At 35.4% G+C, this 25,822-nt stretch overlaps 1 protein-coding gene across 1 annotated transcript; it reads right to left on the bottom strand.

Moving 5' to 3' along the window:
• Positions 1 to 168: 168 nt before the first annotated feature.
• LOC116164042 (TWiK family of potassium channels protein 7-like) lies at positions 169 to 25,822 on the bottom strand (the record flags this gene model as incomplete). The annotated part of the gene is made up of 5 exons (XM_031478168.1): positions 169 to 483; positions 534 to 754; positions 20,111 to 20,295; positions 20,356 to 20,515; positions 25,735 to 25,822. Coding segments are annotated over 5 exons (828 nt in total), but the record flags the coding sequence as incomplete, so codon positions are not given.

Below are 25,822 nucleotides of genomic sequence, written 5' to 3'. Positions count from 1 at the left end.
ATGAGCTCTCGAATTTTTGTCATGACTTGACGCTCTACAACTTTTACAGTCCATCAATTAAAATTTGTAATCTGTGTATTCATTTACAGTCACCCGGTGGTGCTACTATTTATATTGTCAATTGTAGAAGTGGAAAAGAGGCAAGCAAATATAATAATCTGTATTTTATTTGAGTATGTGATTTATACAAAATATTGTGAAGAATGGCTTTGTGCGTAACTTCAAAAAGCTAACGCAAACAGTAATTGCTGAAATCTTGAAATTGCTTACGATACATCGGTTTAATATAATTGAACATCGTAGTAGGCGTTAAACAGAACTTTCGTAAATGACAATTTTAACAACTGGCGGTGAAATTTGCCTCTCTTGGGTTCCATTTGATATATCCCTTATTACAGATTCCACGGCATCCTCCCATTGAATTTGTTTGGGTCGCCTCCCGTATTTGTCTAATTGGTTCGTAAACCGTTTGGGCATCGTAACCTACGAAAGATCAGAATTACCCATACCACTTCGAAATGTATAGTACTTACCACAGTTAATACTTTCTTTAAATCGTTTTGAAAAGCCGAAACGTCTATGCCAGGGGCACTATCTGCCATTTTGCGAAGACTTTCGGCCAGTGGCCCAGACATCGCCTGCAGCTGTTTCCACGACTGTAGGTATTGCCTTCTGACCAACTCGATTATGGTGGATGTAAGCGCCAATCCTATCAGTATGTACACCGTGCAAAGCAGCATATACTTCGGTTTTTCTGGAAATTTAAATTAATGCGTTAGTATTCTATTTAGGTTATTAGCCAAAATACTATTTTTGAAGAATGGGGGCATCCCGGCTTCATTTTTTATTTCTGATCTACAACCTACATTAAAAATAAAAAGACCCGTGTGTCCTAAATTTTTATTTGCGAGTAAAATAAATGATTGAAAAGCTGTGTTTTTAGTCCGAATTTGAAACGCTTTAGTCTAAATACGTCACAAACCTACAGCCAATCACGTAGAAGTGAGCCGGCAACCTTGTGCGAGAGTCTGACGTTTGTCGGATTTGACGTTTTAAGAAACATATTTAAAGCTGAATTTATAGTTCCGTACAGGGGCGGTTTTTAGGGGGGGGGGCGACAGGGGCAATCGCCCTCCCCCCTAAACATACTGCTCAATTGTTTGTTTATTTCATTAGGTTTACATAATAATCGAATTAAATAGACCTAACCACAAACCACCTGACGGAAAAGTAAAATTGAATAAAATAGGTACAAAATAATGCCGGCGGGGGCGGAATCGTGTATTGTCCAGACTGCGACTCACGACTGTACTTTAGCACTATCATTATTAGTTTAAACGTAGAAGTGAGCCGGCAACCTTGTGCGAGAGTCTGACGTTTGTCGGATTTGACGTTTGAAGAGGCATGGTTAACTGCATCTAACGCGAAAGTGAACAACAAGTGACAAGTGCCTGTGACAGGTGACGCTAGTTACAAATGACATTCTGCTACATTGCCAAGTCGTTATGTCATCTGAATGGTTCTAGGAGCTGATTGGTCGGGCTTATTACGTCACAGAGCCCGCCACAATCATATCGTTTTGAATAAACCCTTAAAACCGCACATTATTCTTTCCTAATCAGCCTCTATTTTTAAATAAACTTTTACTGTAAAAAAAATGTTTTATGGTTTCAGGTACACGCTTATTAAATTAGAACTGCGGAGGTTTACAGTATAGTTGAAGTAGAACACCAAAAGCAAAGTTGTAAAGTTGATATATTTTATTATTACATTGTAAAAAGAAATAATTAAAATTACGGATATACGTACGGGCATCTCGGCTTCAAAGACAAGTCCCAGCTAAGTTTTTGGTCAATGGTCGCAGATATATATATATATGCAGAGGTGCTTGATCTCGTTGGGTTTGATAGCCCGAAAATAGTGAAAAGGATTCGGCATAGGTAATTAAACACAACACATTCTCGTAGGAACTTCGGGAAGTTCTTTCGGAGTACCCCTTAAAAAAGAATGTCAAGTCTCTTTTCGATTGCAAAACATAAAATTCTGTTTTGTCCTGTTCCCGTTCCCGTGGGAATTTTGGAAAGTGTTTTACTAACTTAGAAACTGTACCTACAATAAACGTTTTCGTGTTTTTTCTATATATAGAATTATTCTGCCGTTCGGGTAGGAGACGAACCCAACAAATCAAAGACCGTGAAAATCGGTCCCGCTGTTCTTGTGTTATATTATAAGTGGCGTAACTAACATACACGACTTTCTTTTATATACAGGGTGAGTTTTTTCCGATGTTTAGTATGGACATCTCATAAACCGTAAGAGATACAAAGTCGCTCATGGGTAAAGAATTGCAGAATTTTATGTAGATTAAGCTTCCCGTTCAGAGTTTCTTCTAACTGTGCAAATAACGAAGTTATTGTCAAAAAACCGAAAAATGTCATTTTCGAAAATGCGCTGGCGTTCATTTATTTTCAAAGATATCAAAAAATAATTTTAAGAAACCTTTAGTGATTTTTTCCCAGTTTTTTGATACTGCTAAAACAACATTTTTATTACTTGTGAATTTTGAGTAATCACATCAACATCTTATTTGTTATGGACGCCATACTGGATTTTTGCCATTCGTTAGAAAAAAAAATTACAAAATCAGCAATACTAAACACTTACGACCGGTATTATAAAGCATACTTAGCTGTATTGTCAGCTAATAATGTTGTTAAAGCATGTGATTGGATGATATTCTTTGAAAAAACATCGAAGCCCATGCCTCCCGGCTGATTCCCAAATGAGATATTAAGTGTTTAGTATCACTTGTTTTGTCATTTTTTCTCTAACGAATGACATAAAGATCTACTATGGCGTCCACGAGAAATAAGTAAATTGATGTGATTTGCCTACTCGAAAAAATTCACCCCCTATAAAAATATACAATATTTAGAACCATACAAATCATTGTTTGCCTTCGCTTTCATTCCTTTTTTTCAATATGGTTTTCGCTTACCGTCTAAATCGTTTTTAGCGCATTTCCACAAAAATAAAAAAAAAATGCGCTATTGTGGCCACTTTTTCCGTCCGTCCGTCCGTCCGTCCGTCCGTCCGCTAACTTTGCGACGCTACTAGTTTTTTATCTTAAGAGCTATTGTTCTACTTTTTTCGCTATTTGGTTCGTTATGGTGTCGAGTCTTGTACCAAGGAAGGAATTTTTTCTGTACCGCTTACAAAAAAAGTTATTGTAAAAAAAACAAAAAACCGTTTTTTACATGTTCCATAATTTTACACTTTTGCCGTTTATTAACGATCCTAGAGATCGTTTATAATTTTGCATTGCTATCTGTCGCCTGCCGGTTGGTCTCTCCGTCTGTTCCTTTGTCTGTCTGTCCATCTATCTGTCCGTGTGAACGATAACTTTGTTTAGAAATGTTCGATCGTTTTTACATCTCCGTTAGTTATGAACTGAATTGCATGAAATTCAATATGGGCATAGCTTTAACCATATAATACGCAATGCCAAAAGTTGAATCGAATCGATTCAAAATTCACAGTGCCCTTTTCGCACTCGACCATTTATAAACCGAATTGCAAACTTTTTTACTTATAAAAGTATTTGAATGAAATTTGATACATAGGCACTTGGAATAAAGGAAAATCAAACGCCAATTTAAAAATTTGGTTTTGCGCATGCGCAGTGCCAACTTTTTTATTTATGGAAGAATTTAAACGAAATTTGATACATAGGCACTTGGGATAAACGAAAATCAAACGCCAATTTCAAAATTTGGTTTTGCGCATGCGCAGTGCCAACTTTTTTATTTATGGAAGAATTTAAACGAAATTTGATACAGAAGCACTTCGAATAAAGGAAAATCAAACGCCAATTTCAAAATTTGGTTTTGCGCATGCGCAGTGCCAACTTTTTTATTTATGGAGGAATTTAAACGAAATTTGATACATAGGCACTTGGGATAAAGGAAAATCAAACGCCAATTTCAAAATTTGGTTTTGCGCATGCGCAGTGCCAACTTTTTTTATTTAAGGAAGAATTTAAACGAGATTTGATACATAGGCACTTGGGATAAAGGAAAATCAAACGCCAATTTCAAAATTTGGTTTTGCGCATGCGCAGTGCCAACTTTTTATTTATGGAAGAATTTAAATGAAATTTGATACATAGGCACTTGGAATAAAGGAAAATCTAGCGCCAGTTTCAAAATTTTATTTTGCGCATGCGCCGTGCCAACTTTTTTATCTATGGAACTATTAAGTGAAATTTGATACTTAGGCGCTTGGAACAAAGGAAAATCTAACATTAGTTTTAAAATTTAGGTTTGCGCATGCGCAGTTCCAACTTTCTTATTTAGAAAAGCTTTGAAATGAAATTCTTCGCATAAACTGAAATTGAAGTAGCACGTCAACAATGGATTGCCCATGTGCAACGCTATCTTTCATATTTGTGGGCGGATTTTTACGATTTTAACAGAAGTTGCATCTTACAAATGGGAAATGAATGCAAGTGGAAATGCGCTTTATGTAAATCGTTTACGATTACTTTTTAACTTGTTGTGCTTTATCCTCCATTCCAGCCCTCTATTATTTGCCATTCTTCTCGCCCGTTTTGTTTCTTTCCTTCTTTATTTCCTTTCCATGTCCTCTTTCTTATTCTATTCTTCTTTCAGTTCATTCGTCTCTCTCCCTCTTCTTTGTCATTACAGCATCATCTGATTGTCTCATTTCATTTGTTTCCTCTTTTACATTCACCTACTCGATCTTTTCAAATAATTTTTGTCTACCGCTTCTCTTTCCTCATTCTCTTTTGATCATATGTCAACTCATGACCTGCTTATGATGACATTTCTCTATGTTTAACTAGTTCGCAGTTCCCTGATTGACTGGGATTGCATGTGCACCTTTCTCATTATTGACGTTAAACGGGGAAACTTTGCAGTTTGTGTGCTATTTAATATTCCGTGTAAAAATGTTGCAAATGTGAGTTCGATTAAAAAGTTATTTAAAAAAACTGAAAACCGCTGAAACGCTCGATATTGACGGATATATAACGGAAACCCGGCAGAATGCTAAAATGTAAACACATCGGCACGGTACGATGCAAGTGACGCATGTATCGATCCGTACGCGAAATAGCAGAGTGCGATATCAACGAAAAAAGGAGTTTTAAAAAAATTGTGTAATCCCAATTGTGAAAAGTGAAATTAATTATTTTTACATTTTAAGCAACTAGTTACTAGACAATGAAAAATTTTCGATCATAATAAGCTAACCTTGCATCGTCAAAAAAATCAAAAATACCTTTAACTTTTTCATTCATACATTTTTAGATCTGTCGAATCAAAATGAGAAATATTTGCATTAAACCTATGTAATAATTTTTATAATTGAGAACATATTTAATTTTTTGAAAATCCGCTGTACTTTATTACTTTATTTTAAATGAGTCATATGATATTCGAATTTTTTATTTTGTAAATTCAATTTTAAACAAATCACAAACCACCAATACAAATATCTTCAAAGCTGTCAAAATGCAAATCGATTGAATATGGGACACCCAGTATAATAATAGCGACTTTTCCCATGTAAGCGCCATGTTCTCAAGCATTATCCCTTTGCCTTTCCCTTTTGTGTTGCAAGTTGTAATTCACGATTTTCGCTACAGATTTTTCTATCTCATCCGCAAAACCCTACTGCATAGCTGTTTAAAAACGAAAGCGAAATCGGAAAATCATGGATTACAACTTGTAGCACCCTTTATTAAATCAGAATAGGTAAATGTTTAAATTAAAAAATTAAAAATTCAAGTGTCCTTCTGAAAAAAAATTTAGATTACGCAATCCATGCAACCATCGAGGACATTGCAAAAAAATTGACAAATTGGATCAAAAACAGGATGATTGAGAGGTAAAATGGTTAGAAAATTGTGTCGCTTGTGTAGACATATACAGGGTGTCTCAAATAGAGGGGCTTTTTGAAGATAGAGAGTTGATTAAGTCTTGAAACGTTTGTGTTTAGATTAAAGGTCATTTGAAGGGACAACATTTCCAAAAAGATTAACATTATCTCTACAAATCTTTGCAAAACGAAAAGTAAATGTTTCCCCAGTCTATTTATATAAAACATACTTTCGTTTGCGCCACTCCAAATAAGATTTAAATCTGTGCAAGGGCCCCTTATAAAGCATCCGCAATGGTTTATTCTCATTGCTGATAAAATACCTATATAACAAAATTTGATTTAATATCCGATAAACTTGCCATATTGCTTCAAGTTTTGTATTCGTACACAGCAAGAAAGAGCGTAAAGAATTTAATTAGGTAAACCGGGAACCGTGCGTATTATCTCATTTCGTTTTAATCGGCATTTTTTCGCATTAATCAATACGAAATAATTTATATTACGAACTTAATTTTTTCGGTCACGTAATAAAACGAAACATTCGATAAATATGGCAAATATAAATAAAACTTTTATAATTACTGAATATAAATGGAGCATTGTCAGGCAAAGTTAATTGGTTAGGTGAATATTAAAAAATATACATAATATACGATCACGAACTCGCAGTTTGCGCAATGTATTTTATTTTATTAAAATTATAAACCTTAATTGCGTAATTTCGTGTTTTTAGTGTTTCTCGGGGGGTTGTGCACCGTGTTTAAGAAGTACGTAAGGGCGCACATTTCATATAGATTTGGGGTAAGAATTTTAAAAGGCGTAGTAATGATACACGTAGATAAAATACATGCCTGATGTCAATAATTTGGATTCAGCTTGTAAAGCAAAAGTACTCCATAAGTTTGTTTTATATAGTACACAGCAATGTAAATATTTAAAAAATGAGTAATTATGAACACTAATTATAATGCCCATTTTTGTGTACCATAGAACGACCACATGAATCCCTTAAATAAGTATCAGACACCTTTGAATTTAACTCAAGGAGAAAATATTCCATTTTAGACTTTGGTTTCCCTCCAGATTCATTTTTAGTGCATTTTTGGAAAAAAATACTCTATTATATTCGTTATGGCTGACTGGCTGTCCGACTGAGATCTCAGCAATTACAATATATAGAGACTTCAAATGTTCACTAAAAGCTTTCTGATGTAGTGTAGAGGTGCAGGCTCTAATCTATTTTGAGTTAGATTACTTGTGAGATCGATAATTGAAGAAAGTAATTTCGATATGGTTTTCGGAAGTGCTATAATTTTACCGTTAGATAGCGCTACCAGTATAACAACTTAATTATTAGCGCATTTTGGAAACAAATACTATTGGTTGTGACTGGCTGGCTGGCTGTCCGGATGAGATCTCAGCAATTACAATTGCTAGAACTTTTAAAGAAGGAGAGGGGAAAGGAGGGGAGGGGGAGATGGAGAGGGATCAGCGACGAACAGAAGTTGTCGATTATTCTTCCATGTTCATCAGAAGACAACAAATCAAATTTCTGCTCATCCTAGAATGATTATGATGGCGAATCATTGAAAAATGAATAAATTTTGTCATCGTATGATTTATACTCGGGCATCGGATTTATACATACGATAGGGTAGCGCTCAAATACTTTCTGTGTAGTGTATTGACATTTACGTTAGCCGCAGATAATTTTCAAGTTTCATGTTGCAACTCTTTATTATTAATAAAAGAAGTAGGTACCTATCGTGTAGAGGATTTATTTTATGTCGCAGTTCCCATTATCCCTGTTGGTAACCTTTCGCGCCGAAATGAAGGTGTCGCATTAGACAGTCTAAATCCCTACGATTTTAAAGCAAAGAAAATGGATATGCTTTAGACTTGTTCCATAAAAGATAAAGACGAATAAATTAAATCTTCAGATTCTTGTTATGTTGAAACGTTTACCCACACCAAGTAATCTTGCACTTTCAATCTCCAATTGCTGAGCGTTTGCGCTGTAGAGCTACAATACAACTCACAAACTTTATTAAATGAAACCAAGCAATCGCATCAACTTCTTTGTGGCGATTGTATATGTGGTTTGCAATCTCTTTCTAGATAAGAGATGACTATCCGTTCTGAAACGTGACCGGGTATTTGGGCAATGAATCTCACAACCCTTTTACGTTACATTTATCTCAGCTCGTTGTACATATCGGTTTTAATGTGGTGGCGGGTTATTGGTTAACCTTTACAACATTTATATATAGAAAATCCAGAAAATGGAAGCAATTTGGGTTGCAATTATCGGACGACGTAAAATTCCCCACAAAAGCTTTATCATACATTCGTTACATAAATATACCCAGTATAGGTATAGAAACCATCAGCAGCAACAATTTTCTACAGCTCACATAATGCAAACAAAACTAATTTGACTTCGAAAGGCCGACAATAGCGCGACACTGTAATGAAAACGTGCTTTTTATTTTTGTTGAATAAATTATCGTGCCAAGCGAGATATAGTATAATAGTAGGGGAGCTAGCACGAAATCCACTGAACGAGAATGATCAAAATTTTAACCGATGGAGTTCCTTTTTGCCCTATCAGAGTATGCTAAAATCGATCGTCTGCCGCCTCAGGTCATACGACTTAAGGCGCTGTGGGTACTTCTTGCGGTACCAATTGTGAAAGGTTGTTTTTCGAGAAAATAAGTTATACACCAAATGAAAACGTTGATAATAGCTCTTAAAAAAATATTGAAAAAAATCGCGCACATTTGATAACTCCGTAAAAAAACAATTCTTAGTCGGTTTTTCACGAACTTTCTACGGATATAACTAGGTTACCGTTGGAAGAATGAAGCTGATTTTTTTACAGACTAATGATAGGTACAGCCAATGACTATGAGAGTGTTTCTTTTTTAAATTTTTTCTCTAATTATAAGATATCTTATAATGTTAAGATAATAAGATAATCTTGTAATTAGAGAAAAAATTTAAAAACGAAACACCGTTAAGTCATTAGTAGTACCTATCATCAGTCTGTAAAAAAAATCAGCTTCATTCGTCCAACTGTAAGCTAGTTATATCCGTCGAAAGTTCGTGAAAAACCGACTAAGAATTGTTTTTTTACGGAGTTATCAAATGTGCGCGATTTTTTTCAATATTTTTTTAAAAGCTATTATCAACGTTTTCATTTGGTGTATAACTTATTTTCTCGAAAAACAACCTTTCACAATTGGTACCGCAAGAAGTACCCACAGCGCCTTAAGTCGTATGACCTGAGGCGGCAGACGATCGATTTTAGCATACTCTGATAGGGCAAAATGGAACTCCATCGGTTAAAATTTTGATCATTCTCGTTCAGTGGATTTCGTGCTAGCTCCCCTACTATAAGTGCGAAATATAGTATACTAGCTGCCCGGGTCGGCTTCGCACGGATGTTTATAATTTTCGTATTCGTAGTTACATGTTGGAATGGATGTGTATGATGTTGGTTACAGAAAAAATAGTACCTTAAAATTTGGATTGAAACCCCTTTCCCGAATTATATTTGCACCAAAAAATGATGTCATTTGGAATACACATAGGTTTATAACTGTTGAATATTCTGCAAGAAATGCTTCGATAGAGGGTTTTGCCCTGAAAAAAGTAATGAATTTAGTGCTTCAGGTGGCGTTGTAAGTTGCGGTAATTTGTCATTACTACTGGCACAATATAATCCTGCTGGTTCTAGTCGAAACCTCAAAAGCGGAAGGAATTCTGTGTAGTATTGGACTCGATCATCTACTTTTTGAAGACACTTGGGTTTACATTAGAACCTAAAACTGCCGTTTTCTTGTTTCCAAAAAATATCTACTTTCTCATTGCCCCTTTTTGAGCACCGTTGGAAGGTTCTTAATACAACGTTTTGTTTCGGGGAAATTATCACAAACTATACTTTTTTATATTGGGAAAATATTACGAATACAAGTAATGTACGTCACACAAATAAAAACAAAAGTTGGAAATTGTTGGTTTCAACAGGATGGTGCATCTACGCACAACATCTTAATCGTGCAAGTATAGTATAGTATCTAACATTTTTTCTATTTTCCAGGAATTTATTCGATAGGTATGCTCGCAAGTTGTGCGCGGGTGCTGTCTTGTAGAGTTCAAAAACTGGCAATGAGAAAGTGTCTTTTGTCTTTCTTGTTGTATCTGTTCAAATAACACCAGCAAAAAATAAACATAAAATCGGCAAGTTTCGGTTTTTCTGTTATATCTTCGGAAGTAATCGGAATTTTTTGGTTTTCTCTAAAGCACGATAATAATGGTTTAATTGCGCATCTTTTCTCTAATTTGACTATCATCGTATCTTCTATGGTTTCGATCTCCATGATAGACATCCTTATCTTGGACACTCTTTCCAAGCGAGAGAAACCCCGTACCAATGAGTACCTCGTTGTACCTACTGTAGTTTATAGTAAATTTTAAATTACTTCTTAAACCTTTGGTAAATTTAATCCCTTTATGACTTAATTGTATGTTGGGTGAGTGGTCCTCAGAGGCACAGGTTGGAATGAATTTTGTAGTCACGGCAAACCTTGCTCTTTTTATAAAAAGAATATTCGGACATATGTTTTTAAAGCAGTTGCAGATGTAGGGTAGGTAGGTACAAATTTATATTTTATATCTGGACGATTATTTTCCTAAATTAATTAGGCTATTTTTAAGAAAAGAGTTTCCTATTTGCTTGCCTTAGCTTATAGTGTCACTCGGATGAACAGTTTAGGGACGTACGTCTAACCACCAAAGTTTAGTCGCAATCGGATAAGCGGTTTAGGCAAGCATAAGGGACATTCATACGTACAGACAGACGGAAATTTTTTTTATTATATAGAAACCTTACCGGACATATGTCCAACTACTCCCCAAAGTTTCATCGCAATCGGATGAACGGTTTAGGCAGGCATAAGAGACATACAAACATACAATAGTATATTGAAAGACAAGTGTTACAATGCGACCTATTGTAATACGACTATCTTGTGGCACGAGTAGCGACGCGAAGCGTAGCCACGAGTGTCCGCAAGATAGGAGTATTACAATAAAGCATTGTAACACGCGTTTTTCATACTATTTTTTCTATTTCGGTGCTTTAATTTAATTAAAAAAATCATTATCAGAAACTATAGGGAACATTAGAACTAACATGTTTTATGTTGGGAACACTTTTTATGCCGTTAAGTTTTAGGTTGGCAGCGTAGTAAGACTGACATTTTGAAGTTCAAACATGGAAGTACCCAACGAAGTACCTACTTGTACTAACTAGTAACTGCCAACTTAAGAGATGAGTTACCAAAAAAAAACCGACTATAATCACTGTCTTTGTACAACTGTTTTGTACAAAATCATCATTGTGACACCGAACTAGAAAAACATTCATTTTTATTTATATAGATTTATTTATATATAGGAGTTAAAGTGAGACTTTCTATAGCGAGTCAGTGTTTCAGCTATATATGCTATTTTTTCTTCAAACTTGAGAATAACGTCAAAATAATGGTTTTTAAATCTGAAGAAAAAAGTGTTACAATGAAAAACATTGTAGCATAGCATTGCTTTTAGTAACTTTTAATCTCAAAAGTTAGCAGTTCGTATACTAAGGAAGCACCCACATTTTTCCACGTCAAATGTCAATTCAAACTGCAGATATATTATGTGTAGGTATTCAATGATTTTTGACAGAACAAAATCTTAATGCATTCCAAAGTTGCAGTTATCATGCAATATTCAAGTAGTTGTACGTTAATTCTAACAGACATTTTTTTCATGGTTTAATAATATATGTTTATAGACACTCGCGAATTTGCGGAAATGACCATTCCGCGAAATGATTCCTCAGAGAACGACATAATTAATCGGCAGAGCAAAGCGATGCAAGCTTTATAGGGGAGTCGATGGTGTCCGTCTGTCATGTCAGTGAACACGATAACTCTCAAACACTTGGACCGATTTGGTGCAAACTTTTGCACAGTTGACCTATTTATATGCCACATGTAACAAGCCGAGGCCTACGATACTTAGGAGTCAGTTCGGGACACATTAAATACATTACGGCTTATGGAAAATCCGTGCGCGGCTCCACTATTTATTTTTTTACTCGGAATCCGTTTAACATAAAAATTTTTAAGAAATGGTCTTTTGTTTCCTTTTTTCAGCACTTTTAGTAACTTCTGGAATAATAATAATAACCAGTAAGGAGACCACTCAGTTTTTTTCTGTGTGCACCACAATATTCTCTATAACACTCGCACTACCATTAGAAACTAAATAGATGTCTACCACTGGTAAGTGGCAATTAAATACGATCTCAAAATGAAATGTATATGTTAAATTGGGTAAAACATAACGCGAAGAGCAAGTCACAATGTCATAATCATGGCGAATAAAAATGGAAGTATTCGTTGATGATGCTGATGTAGAGGATGACAATATATCTGCAATGTTCGGTTGGTCATAAAGCGACTTTCATATAAGGAAAATAGATGTAAAATTAATATTAATTCAGATTATAAAAAGAATATCCATACTTTGAACTGTATGTAATAATGGTTCTCTACATATTACAAACACTATTTGAAAGTCCATTACTAATAATTATTTAAAAAATAATAATTTCCATTGCGCGTTCGCGTGTTTCTGAAGCCGCGCTATTTACTAAAACTGCTGAAAAAAGAAACAAAAGACCATTTCTTAAAAATTCCTTCTGAAAAACATCTTTGTGTCCTTTGGTCATAATTCATTCGATATATGTGATACAATTGTACCAACAACAAACAAGTTAAAAAGTAATCGTAAACGATTTACATAAAGCGCATTTCCACTTGCATTCATTTCCCATTTGTAAGATGCAACTTCTATAAAATCGTAAAAATCCGGCCACAAATATGAAAGATAGCGCTGCACATGGGCAATCCATTTTTGTCGTGCTACTTCAATGTCAGTTTATGAGAAGAATTTCATTTCAATGCTTTTCTAAATAAGAAAGTTGGAACTGTGGATGCGCAAACCTAAATTTTGAAACTAATGTTAGATTTTCCTTTGTTCCAAGCGCCTAAATATCAAATTTCACTTAAATGCTTCCATACATAAAAAAGTTGGCACTGCGTATGCGCAAAATAAAATTTTGAAACTGGCGCTAGATTTTCCTTTATTCCAAGTGCGTATGTATCAAATTTCATTTAAATTCTTCCATAAATAAAACAGTTGGCACTGCGCATGCGCAAAACCAAATTTTGAAATTGGCGTTTGATTTTCCCTTATCCCAAGTGCCTATGTATCAAATTTTGTTTAAATTCTTCCATAAATAAAAAAGTTGGCACTGCGCATGCGCAAAACCAAATTTTGAAATTGGCAGTTGATTTTCCTTTATTCCAAGTGCCTATGTATCAAATTTCATTCAAATGCTTTTATAAGTAAAAAATTTTGCAATTCGGTTTATAAATGGTCGAGATGCGAAAAGGGCACTGTGAATTTTGAATCGATTCGATTCAACTTTTGGCGTTGCGTATTATATGGCTAAAGCTATGCCCATATTGAATTTCATGCAATTCAGTTCATAACTAACGGAGATGTAAAAGCGATCGAACATTTCTAAACAAAGTTATCGTTCACACGGACAGATAGATGGACAGACAGACAAAGGAACAGACGGACAGACCAACAGGCAGACGACAGATAGCAATGCAAAATTATAAACGATCTCTAGGATCGTTAATAAACGGCAAAAGTGTAAAATTATGGAACATGTAAAAAACGGTTTTTTGTTTTTTTTACAATAACTTTTTTTGTAAGCGGTACAGAAAAAAATTCCTTCCTTGGTACAAGACTCGACACCATAACGAACCAAATAGCGAAAAAAGTAGAACAATAGCTCTTAAGATAAAAAACTAGTAGCGTCGCAAAACGAGCGGACGGACGGACGGACGGACAGCCGGACGGACAGCCGGACGGACGGACGGACGGACGGACGGACGGACGGACGGACAAAGTGGCCACAATAGCGCATTTTTTTTTATTTTTGTGGAAATGCGCTAAAAAGATTCTCGCATGGTGAATTTTGCTCTACGCGGATAATTAATGCGCGATTTTGTAGGGCCCGTTAAATCTACACTAATACAAGATATGGCATTATATATGCATAATTGGATGCGCATATCATTCTAGTTTAAGACACTGAAAGAATTATAATGATATCGTTCCTAGAAACAGAAATATGACGGTGGAAATATGGAAAAACACGGATTTACTATCGTCGTTTTATCTTCAAAGATTTTAAACCTTAAAATTAATTATTTCCAGTGTTACTAAAAATTAACAAACACCATAATTTAATTGTCTGTACCATTGACCAGCTCTCATTGAAATTTCGTGGCTTTATGTTAAACGGATTCCGAGTAAAAAAATAAATAGTGAAGTCGCGCACGGATTTTCCATAAGCCGTAATGTATTTAATGCGTCTCGAACTGACTCCTAAGGTCATGTGACTTTTTCGACCTGTAAGTATCGTAGACCTCGAACAAGCCAATTGAAAATGGGTCAAATCCAATGACTCCGTGGGGTCACACCGAGATGCTCTTCCGCTTTTTTAGACGCTCTTTAGGGGTTTATTTTTTTATGCCTGATTCACACTTTGATCACATATTAGTACATTATATATCAAGGTAGAGAAGTACAGGTTTCGCACCTTACACGCCTCGAGATGTAATCTTGGTGCTCAGGCAATAATACACTTCTCTACCGTGGTATATATACTATTTTTTTCACTACTGGCACTTGAAATCCTCTAAATGAACATATTATATTGATAAGAAAGTGAACGGTTGGACAGAATTTTTTGTTTATTAATTTAACATGTCAATCAAGTACGTAGAAGTACAAGTCAAACAGGCCGTATTTTGTTCTGTCATTGAGATATTTTCAAAGAGTAATTTCGTTCGAATTTTTTCAAAATGTGATAATTTTAGGTATGTAATTACTCTGGAAATGGCGGATGGTGGCATTTATTCATTTTAGGGAACTTGTCCAAACGTTTATTGAGAGAAATTTCGGGTTGTATTTTCTAAAAGTGACAGCGTGACAGTTCTTATTATTGACTACTATCGTTGAGTGAATTTCACTCAACGCTACTATTTAATAATATCCACATTATTAACCACTTTGAACAAATGCCGAGAAAGCCTACTTTACAAGTGGAAAAAAGGTTAATAATCATGTCATCAGACGCTAGTAGTGAAAAAACATAGATATGTCCAACTTACATTCAATACGAAGCATCTGTGTCAACATATGTACCTAACACAGACAGAGATATATTTTGCACCGTAAGTAGAACCCTACACATGCGCAAAAACATCCAAATGTAAATAGATGAAAACAATAGGCGGCGCAAAGGAGGATTCACTTCACATTAAAAATTACGAAGTGCATATTACTTTGTAACTTACTCCTGGAATGAAACTGCGCTTTCTGTACTACAACGTTTACCACAAATTAAACACAGCATTCTAATTACTTTGGTAAAAACTACTCGTATTTTCTAATGTAATAACATCGTAAATCCCTTTATGTTCTACGAAAATAACACGCCCCTGAAATATCAGGAATCTTGTGGACACTCGTGCCTGTACTTAGCTTAAGAGCACCATAAAATCCATGACTAAAATAATCGATGCTATGAACTTTAAGTTAATCTTAAGTTCAGCATGGTCTAAAGAATGGAATAGTGAGATGAGAAAAAGGGAAACAGATTTGAACATCGATATTTCGTAGTTCCGGACACAGCAATGTGAAAGGGGAAGGCAGCTATCGTAGATTTTAATAGTAATCGTTGTTACAAACCCTTAATAATAAATTGTCCCTTTGCGCTACACGAGAATAGATGACGCGTTTTACAAAGTGGATTTAAAAAAGGCGTATTATACTTTTTTTATCCCTTTCTCTATTACACAAGAAAGAAAAATCCCGGAAAATATCCAGACAATAATGCTCGTTTGTTATTATACTCTACTGGTATGTCAACTGAGTTTATTTAAAATTTAACCTAGAATTATATTATATTTCATTCGTTTCTAGCGGTGCAGAATTGTTAAGCCAAAGATCCTTTATCGTGAGGGCCAGATAATAATAAAGTATCAATTTAATAATGTCGCCTAATTATTGTGTATTTTAGAACAATAATAGTGCGTGTGAGATAATTTCAAAACTAGGCGAAATCTACTTGGAACATGTACGCAGTGCGAAACATTGAACCACGAAGCAAATCTGCAGACGTCGTTAATTTCCACGACTCGACTTTATTTAGGATTTTATATCCGTAAATAAATTTACAATTTAGTGCAACCATTGACATTCTAGGACGATGAGTTACCCAATTATATCTTCATTATATTCGTTTTTTGCGAATTATCAGTGGTGGAATAAACTAATTTGCTTCTCAATGAACGTTTATTTGATGATTTAGGTGTTACTTGTTTAGGATTACTTGTAACATTGTTTACTAAAGTAGTCTAGTAGACTAGTAGGGATGTTGATGTAATAGTTATTTACATAATAAGTCATGAAAGTGGTCGTTTACATGACGCGGAGGCTTATTGAAAAGTACGAGGACGCGTAGCGTCCGAGTATCTCTTTAATGCCTCCAAGTCAGGTAGACTCACTTTCATGACATATTATGTATAAAATTTTACCTGAAACCGCAACATGTAGAAAACTTTTCCAAATTAAATTATTCATGTTTGAAATTTTGATACCTAATCACGCATGCTAAAATCACTTTATTTAATTGTTTCCCAAACAAACATTAAAAGTACTTCAATAAGAGCCGGAGCTGCAGCAGAAGAGGCATGCTCAAAAAAACACAACAAATATCGAGATCTAAAGAAAGATTATATATTTATGGGACTTGCCTTCGAAACACTTGGACCATGGTGCAAGGAATAAAGAGATTTTCTGAATAAAATAGGCAAAAGCTTAATTGCGGAATCCGGCGACAAACGCGCTAAACAATTTTTATTTCAAAGGATATCCTTGGCTTGGCCATCCAACGTGGAAATAGTGCATGTATCCTGGGCACTCTCCCAACTGAAAAACAGTTCGACGAAATTTTTTTGTTATAGTTAATTATTGTTTTCTTCTTTGTTACACAATTTTAAATATTTCGTTTAAATAAAATTTTTAAATTCAAATAAAATAATAATAATAATAATAATTAAAACAGTCAGTGTCATTTTAACGCAGTTTTCAGTTTATACTTTGTACTTTTCAACTATACAGTCTTTATAACTAGGTACAAAAGCAGGTATCAGTGAAGAAGAGTACCACCTATGCAAGACGTTGTTATAATGTAGCCGAAGCTGCGGCCGCTGTAGTGAAATATTCGCTCCCCACAAAGTCAAAAAAAAGGTACGAAAAGGCGTAGAAACCTTTTAATGACTGGCGCAAAACTAAAGGAATATTACTTCCACACATAATCCATTAATCGTTCGTAATAAAAAACCATTATCCTTTGTGTAGGTATATTAATATTTAAAAATATCCACATAGTCTGCATTATAATTATCCAATCGTTGATTGAATAACTTATTCAATGAATGATCTAATTGTTATTTTGCATGTACTAGGACTGTAATGGGCGTCAGGCAAAAATATTACAGTACTAGTCAGGTAAAGATCAACTTTCTAATGTCAAAATAGCCCTGAAATTTAGATTTTCTTGACGGTTTTCGGTAATAGTATTTTACATTATTAGCCAGGTAAGTGAGTTTTTACTGGCGATAGGAGAAGTTGACTGGCGAGCCGTCAGGCGAGCCTGTCATCTCCTAGAGCCAGTAAAAACTATTACCTGGCGTATAATGTACAATATTTTATTTGTTACTCATTTGTAAACAATAGTAAACGTCAATAATTAGTTCTTAAATTGATCTCAAAGAAATGTCTAAAATATCATGTTATCCATGTAACAGAGACTTCACATTAATTCTGGCCAATGAAATTACTAGATTACTAACTTGTAAAATTTTTACACGTCAGCTGTCAGTTTTACAAGTCAGTAGCGTTTAAAGATGACGTTTACTCGTTTGCGTTTTGTCTTGTTAATCAACGTTTACAAGTGAGTAACAAATAAAAGTTATTAAAAAAAGGTTGTTATTTCCAAAGCACGCTTGAGTAATCTATCAAGATATACCCGAGTATTATTAATTTTACCTACCGTGAAGGAAGAATTTATTGAATTCTTTCCTAGTGGTCTTTTGATCCGAGCTAGCCTGGAAAGTAAAAGTACGAAAGGTAGGTCTAAACGCACTAACAAAAAAGGAAGAGAAGAAAAAGTTTTGAATAATATTTTTCCTAGAATTGGTGATAAGTGGTCTTGGGAGTTTTTTTAGGGTCCCGACACCGTAGTCGATGCAGTATTGGTTTAAAGGTTCAGATGGCGCAGGATAGAGCACTTGAATCGTATTAAACAGGAGTTAATAAATTTAAATTTCAAAATGCCCTCTGTAGGTTTTTCAAACCCCACCACTTCTCTGTAATCATTGTAACATTGGGGTGATTTCTGTCCCCGTTTTAAGTCGATCACTTTTTTCCTGGGTTCTAGGGACAGTGGTGTCTCTGGATACAGTTTTTTGTGTCTCTAAATGGCGCAGTACTCAGTAATTATTATCATCGTTTAAAAATGGGTAAGTAAGCAATGTAAAGAGACCAATCAACCAAATTAGGAGGGATTTAAACGAAAGCGGAGTTTGGATTATGAATTTTATTTAATATACGTAGCAATATTTTTTATTTTTATTAACTGCAATCAAGTGGTCATCCAGAATCGTGACAAGTTAAGAGCCTCCAACTCAAGATTAATAATCATGAGCTAGCCGTCGGCTGTCGGCAGAAGAAAGAGATTATTTAACTATTATATTTTCGCCCTCATTCCAACTGAGCAGCAGAGTGTTTCTTTGACTAGGTACTTAATTTAATCAACCCACCCTTCAAGTTGATTCATTTTAATACCACGCACACCATACTTCAAAGCGCCACTCTCTGATGTCAGTTTGCCAACTATGCAAGGCAGGTGTCACTATCTTCTTAATATAAGAGCTGCAAAGACACCGCGCCGCTGCCCGCCACGGAACGTCACGGTAAAGAACAACGAATTGTGATATACAGACTCAACGCGCTTTTCTGCGGTAAATATAACACATTTAGGGTAGAAGTACATCTTGAAGTCAGAACATTACTACGCTACTAAATGAGAGAGGAATACAAAACTTTACACGGGCAAAAAAAAACTCCTTTCCCCAATGTTACAACAATTAGCTAGTTAAATAAGATGTTCGAGTAATTAGTTATCGTTAACAGCACAAACGTAGCACCATCGTTAACGATTTCGCAAAGTACCTACTTTGTGCGTTTTTTTAGGGTGAGAACACTTCTTTCTCGTTAGTTTCGGAGGAAATAAAAATCGACTTTATGGTGGATAATAACACTTAAAGCTTTATTTGATCATCTAAATTGACCATAAAGTTCTCATTTATGTATGTGAATGCATACTCTCAAAATGAAACGAAATTACGCAACTGACAATTAATAAACCAAACGACAGGAATTACTTAATCAGATAGATACGAGGTCTGACAATTATATTTTCGGAAAGGCATTACCGCGTTCCGCCTATTTAGTACCAAGTTTTGTTATAAGTTAGAAAAAAGTGCATTTTACAAATTCTAAGCAGAAGTATTTCTCAATTCTTGAATGAAATAAAAACAGCAGCCCTAACTTATTTACGGATGGCCGACTTAATACGCTGAGGGTGGTTGATCTAACTTTTTTAACCGCTCGACGCAAACGCTATCGTGGCTTAACGCATATTACCCTCCGCTCTCTACCAACAACCGAATTCCTACTACTTTTCTTTTTTAAACCACACCCTTTCCGTGGCTCAAATCTTGTCCGCCAATTTTTTGTCTGAGATTCTACTCAACTGCGAGTGGAGTGGAATATCTCTGAATCCGCAATAATTTAGTCATCTTTTTGGCGCCTTAAGCTTCTACACATTTAACCAGTCAGGGCCGTATTCGCATACAAAGTCGAAAAAATATTTAAACAAAATTTAGATCAAATAAAATCCTTTAATGGACTCTAATCGCACTATTTATATCGTACTTACTTGGAACCAAGTCTCCAAACCCAATCGTGGTCATGGTAATAAAGCAAAAGTAAAATCCGTCAAAAAACGTCCAGTCGTCCTCCCAAACAACAAACAGTCCCGCACCGGCCGCCAAATAAACGAATAAAAAGGCAACCGATCCAAGTGCGTAACAAGAAGGTCTGCGAACAACAGCGGTGGCAGTTCTGTAACGCATTAAAGTGCAATTAAGAAACAATAGGCTCAAATGGAATTGTTTAATTTACCTGCAACACCTAGGCAAATGGTCCATAAAAGTAGAGAGCGAAGAAGCAAAAAGGCGTCCCAAATCTGCTATCACAGTAAGCGTAAGAGGTATTCCGATTAAAGCAAAAACTATACAAAACGCTCTTCCTTCTGTAGTTACTGGCACAGTGTTTCCGTAACCTGAAATGAAAAAAAAATACAATATTTGACAAAGATAAATCGTTTATGATTAGTTTGAGGATAAAGCATTTCTTATACTGCATTGTATGTAACATAATGGACATAGTATTTCTGAAAACACGGTGTATGAATCTCTTGCCAAATTCAAGCCTAAGATTAGTAGCTGTGGACCGACCTTCCTAAGTGTCATTAGGTTGTCGTTGGAATCTTCATCCTAAATTGCACAAGTAACAAGTTGCATGAATAGACGAACAGGAAGCAATAAACATAAACATGGAACGCATTAAGTAGGGCAGTTAGTATTGTGGCGAATTTTCTATAACGTTATCAAGGCGCCATCTAGTCAATAACAGATTAGTTACCGGCGATAAGGAATCAAAGCGAATGTGGCTCATTCTTTTTGTGTAATATGATCTACTTTCTATATTTTCCTAGCAGATTTATTGTTTGCTATATATAAGCAAATTGTTTTTAGTTCCAGTCTTAAGATCGATGCTGAAATGATAAATAACAAAATTCGCTCTTGTGTTAAATGTAATAAATGTGATTGCAAGTATATGAAATGTTATAAATCAATTCCTACCGTGATAAATTTAATTTATCCTTAATAGTTAAATGAATAAATTAAAAAACACTACCACCCTGGACACGTCAGCAAATTATTTTATTCCGTTCCGCCAATTCTATATCCTCTCCCCGCAGTTTTTGTACACAGAAAGTAAAAGACGTATTATCGAAATTATGTAACCCGTTAAAGCATTTTCTTTGATTCAATTTAAAACCTTTTTTGTATTTCGTGGTGTCCGTGTAGAGACGAGAAAAAATAACCCTACCTCAGAGGGCACTGCGTGTCGTAGGAGGCGACTAACCAACGAGAAATCAGCCGTAACCCCATCGCTGGAATGACGAGGTTTTGGTTTCTGTTTTTACCGGTTATGACTCGTTTCTTGATTGCGGCGATTTTAGAGGATTTCTGAAAATGTTGGTTATGTGACGTGACCGAGTGGTTCTTAAATACGGTCCTGACTTGTTTAATGCGTTTGAAAATTTAAGGCGCCGGTGAGTTGTGGGCAGTGGCGTAGCTAGGGGGGTGCGGTAGGTGCGGTCCGCACCGGGCCCCTGAAATGAAGGGGCCCTATAATTCATCCGTGTAACCGCGCGGCCAGGATAACAAAAATTATGCAACATTTTTGAAAATCTGTGGTTGATCGATAGTTTGCAGAAATACTGTAACGGAAACGCTCCAGACGTGACGTCGCCTTTGGCGCTCTGGAATTTTCTACGCGCGCGATAGCGGGACGAAACATTGAGCGCGAAAATCTGATATAAATTGCGAAGGGTGTAATATAAATAGTGGATATAAATTGTACAGTTTTTATAGTGTTTTAGTTTTGTTTAATAAATATTGATATAAATCGAACCCGAATTTATAAATCACGTTACAATACGAATAAAATAAAGGTAAGTAAATTTGTAAGTTCTGACCATTTTTAAGCTAATCAAAAATGAGCTAAAACAAGTCGGCCTTCGTAATTCATTCTATTATGTTCTATGCTATTCATTACTTTTATGCAGTTGACAAAACAGCTGCACGATTGATTTCAATTCTGTTATTGCTGATTTTGCTAATACGAAAGCATGTAAAATAAGTTTATAGAACTTAAATGTATTTTTTTTACACAAAACGCTGTAAATAAATTTCCTAAACCAAATATAGCTTATTTTTGTTTAAATGTTTCCCATTAGGTTATCACACATATTTCGTATTTCTTTGGGGGCCCAGAAATTTGGATCCGCACTGGACCCAGAGAACCCTAGCTACGCCACTGGTTGTGGGATACGGCGTGACTGTTTCAGTTTACAGTAAAAATGTTTGTTTTGTAGTTGTCGTTATCTGGGTTGCTGCGGCATGTGGGATTTGCGGAAAATGACTGCAATTTGAGTAGATTTATAGCCATCAATGAATCTGATTGGACGTGTGTAGCTAGTTCATTGGCGAAAAAGATTTTGGGTGAAGGGATGGGTGTTAATCAAAAAAGTAAAGTAGAGGGATTTTCCTTTACAAGTTAAATATACTCTCATTTAAGTTATAGTGACTGTATAGAGACAGTTCACAGTGGCGACAATAGAGTGTCTAATTTATTATTGGTTGTTGAGATCGGCGGCCATGTTGCATCAAGTATATCTAATATTATAGGTACTGAAGTGTGCGCAACATATGCCGTACGTGTATTGTATACTTTTAATTTGAATTTTTGATGCAACATGACCGCTGGGCTCGTATTGTCACAACTGTCTCTAAAGAGTCACTGTAATTTAAGTGATATTCTTTCACCTTTCTTTGTAAACCCGTTTAGTTTAGATGTGCATAGTTAGTTGAGTATTGTAGGTTTCATTTACAGTAGCTCTTTGTTTGCCGCTAGAGGCCATCCGAGTGTACTTCGCTGCACACAATTCTATCCCTTCTTTAATTTTGCCATGCGTGCAAGCCGTACTTCAGAGAAGTAGGAAATATTTGAAGTACGAGCCCCTTTGGGAGCGAGTACTTTAATTTCCGAGTCAAGTAGTATCATTTTACTGACGAGTTTTGTTTTAAATTTTACCCGAATTCGTTTTTAAATGTAAAATTCAATTCTCGTGCAGATTTTTTGATCAATGTTGATCTGTCAGTGATCACAGTAGTCATTATACAAATTACCAATGTGACATGTGCGTTAAGGTGAGAGGTGTGGCCTGTAAAGTGACGGCAGAAAAGGTGGTCTGGTCATGGAAACTAACATTTCCTGGCACGTGTATCCAAGTAGGCATGAAAATGAAGGTTTCATGACGATTTTCGGTAAATGAAGGTTTCAGGACGATTTTGGGTAAATTGAATTATTGACTCTTATCTTATTTCTAGTCTTATTTACAGTTTGTAGTATACTAATTACCCTAGTGTCGCACGTTAGACAGTGCTATCGCAGTATTTAAATACGGCCCTATTCACGTCCCTCTTGTGTTTTTTTGTTTGTGTTTCTATCTGTTACAGATAAGGCAGAAAAGCATCCTTCAGAGCTCAAAAGGCCATTACGACCAGAGTTTCAAATGTAATGTATTTTTTTCGACGATTCCTTGATATAACATGTGGTTACATACTAGTTTTCGACACAATCGAATTGTAATTACTACATTTGTTTCAGTTGTCATTTAACAATTATAGCTCCGTTGTTTTCTGCGGAAACCTGTTTTGATATTGATAATTTTCCAGATTGCTTTCTAAAAATTGTGTTAAAGCGATCATTTATTAAGTTTCCCTCGATTGTGACCACAATTATTGTATATGTTCTACCCTGTCAATTACTTTATTTCTTTAGCTTATCAAGACCAAAATAAGGATCCCTTAGTTCCCCCTTTCGGCAAGTATTCTTTCTTCTCTTTTGAATTTACTAAATACTAAGTGGCGCCTATCAGTCTCAGTCTTCAGTCTCAATGCGCGAAATTAAACTTCGCGCTCGTGTTATATAATAGTTATAACAAGAGCGCGAAGTTCAATTTCGCGCATTGAGACTGAAGGTATTTTGGCGAGGCGAAGCCGAGTTAAAATATCAGTCATATGCGCGAAATTTTTGACAGTTGTAGAAAAATAACTATTTATACTATACGTAGATTTGCCGTCGGCACACCTAATTTTGAGTGACCGTACACTTGAACCGCTAATCAAAGGTGCCATTCATTATACGAGACCTAGGTTTTTGTATCGATCTTTCTTTTCATTCAATTAGATCAATCTGTATGCCGAGATTGAACGAGATATACACTTTAGCATTGTTGTATGATGATGAGAAATCTCCATACTATTCACACAAAAAACTCACCCCGTATATAAAAATGAAAAGGAAGGGGAGACATAGTTAGTAAGGATAAAACAGAATAGCAGCCTATTTGTACTTCAAAACGGTCTTCACAAGAAGCAAGTAAGAAAAGGGATTAAGTCAATAAATTTAGAATCCATTGCTTAGTTGAGTTTTTCTTCTCTACATACACCAAAAAGTGGCAGAATAAGGAGCAAAAAAAAAGGAAAATGTAATGCTAGTTTATAGAAGTAGTAAAATTTGTTCGTTTCAGAAAAAACTGTAAAGTAAATAAGGTACATTTTTGTAGGGAGGCCAAAAAGGAAGACCACAATAACCCTCCACATTTATTATGATCTTTAGGACATCGTGATTTTCTCATAAAACCTGAAGTTCGATTATTTTTACGTGTCACAACTTATTCTTGGTTCCAAAAGATCGATCTTATTCGTCGCAGTGCAGTAGTTAATACCTACTCGTAGCAACATATTGTCATTTCAACGAGATATGTGATCGCATGGTAATTTAAACGGCTGGCCCACAAACTGGCATACTCCCTAGACACAACTTACTGGGCTGCATTATAAATGTTTACTCACTATCAGATGTAGGGTACATACGCTAAAATGGCAGAATGTCTGAAAATCGATAAAGCTTCCTCAATTATTTATGGCAATAACTTTGACAACCCTTGCAAAATTTCCAACACAAACATTGTTAACACATAAAAGTTTGTAAATTTTAATGTGCAAAAACTGAAAGAAAGTGCGAAAATTTTTTTACTCCAAATCATACAAAATTAAGGGGTACCTAATTTTTCATCATTTGTATTACAAGTTCGTATCAAGTATAGTTTTTATTCGCCAGCGTTGCGGATGGATGAATGTAAATTTCGGGAATGTTTCTGCGGCACGAAATTTTTCGAATAATTTATTACCGAATCCGCCTTTGTTTTTTCTCGCGTTCGTGCTCTAAAGGAAGTCCGCATTTATTGGCTGTCAAATAACTAATTAAAGAGGGAAAGCTGTTTTGTTTCGCTTTGCAATAATTAGCGAATATAGATGTAGGGTTCGGTTCAGTTCTTTGGATGATAATGGTTGCCATGCCATTTGATACATAAATGGGTGCACAGTTCTAAGTGTTTACTTAGAAGTGTGTTTGCCAAAAAACGAGTGTAATATACGGCGCCGTGATTTCTCCGAGTTACGAAAGAATGCCATTTAAAATATTTCTTTTATGGCAATCCCCGCAATAATTTATATACGTTTTTCACAAAGAAAAAGTTTATGATAATTACTTTCGCATATAAAAGAAGCTAGCGCGACTCCGCAGGCTACGCGTGCTTGCCTCTCAGGCTTTATCGAATATTTATAACGGTTCATTCCTTACTACTTAGAGATATGCTGCGCTGACCATAGGCTGGAAACTTTGAATTTGTCAATAAGTTGTTATTCACTGTATCGTCTGAAATGTGTAA

The sequence above is a fragment of the Photinus pyralis genome, unplaced genomic scaffold (assembly GCF_008802855.1).
Source record: "Photinus pyralis isolate 1611_PpyrPB1 unplaced genomic scaffold, Ppyr1.3 Ppyr1.4_LG2, whole genome shotgun sequence".
NCBI lineage: Eukaryota > Metazoa > Arthropoda > Insecta > Coleoptera > Lampyridae > Photinus > Photinus pyralis.
This window is presented reverse-complemented; position numbering and strand designations above follow the sequence as displayed.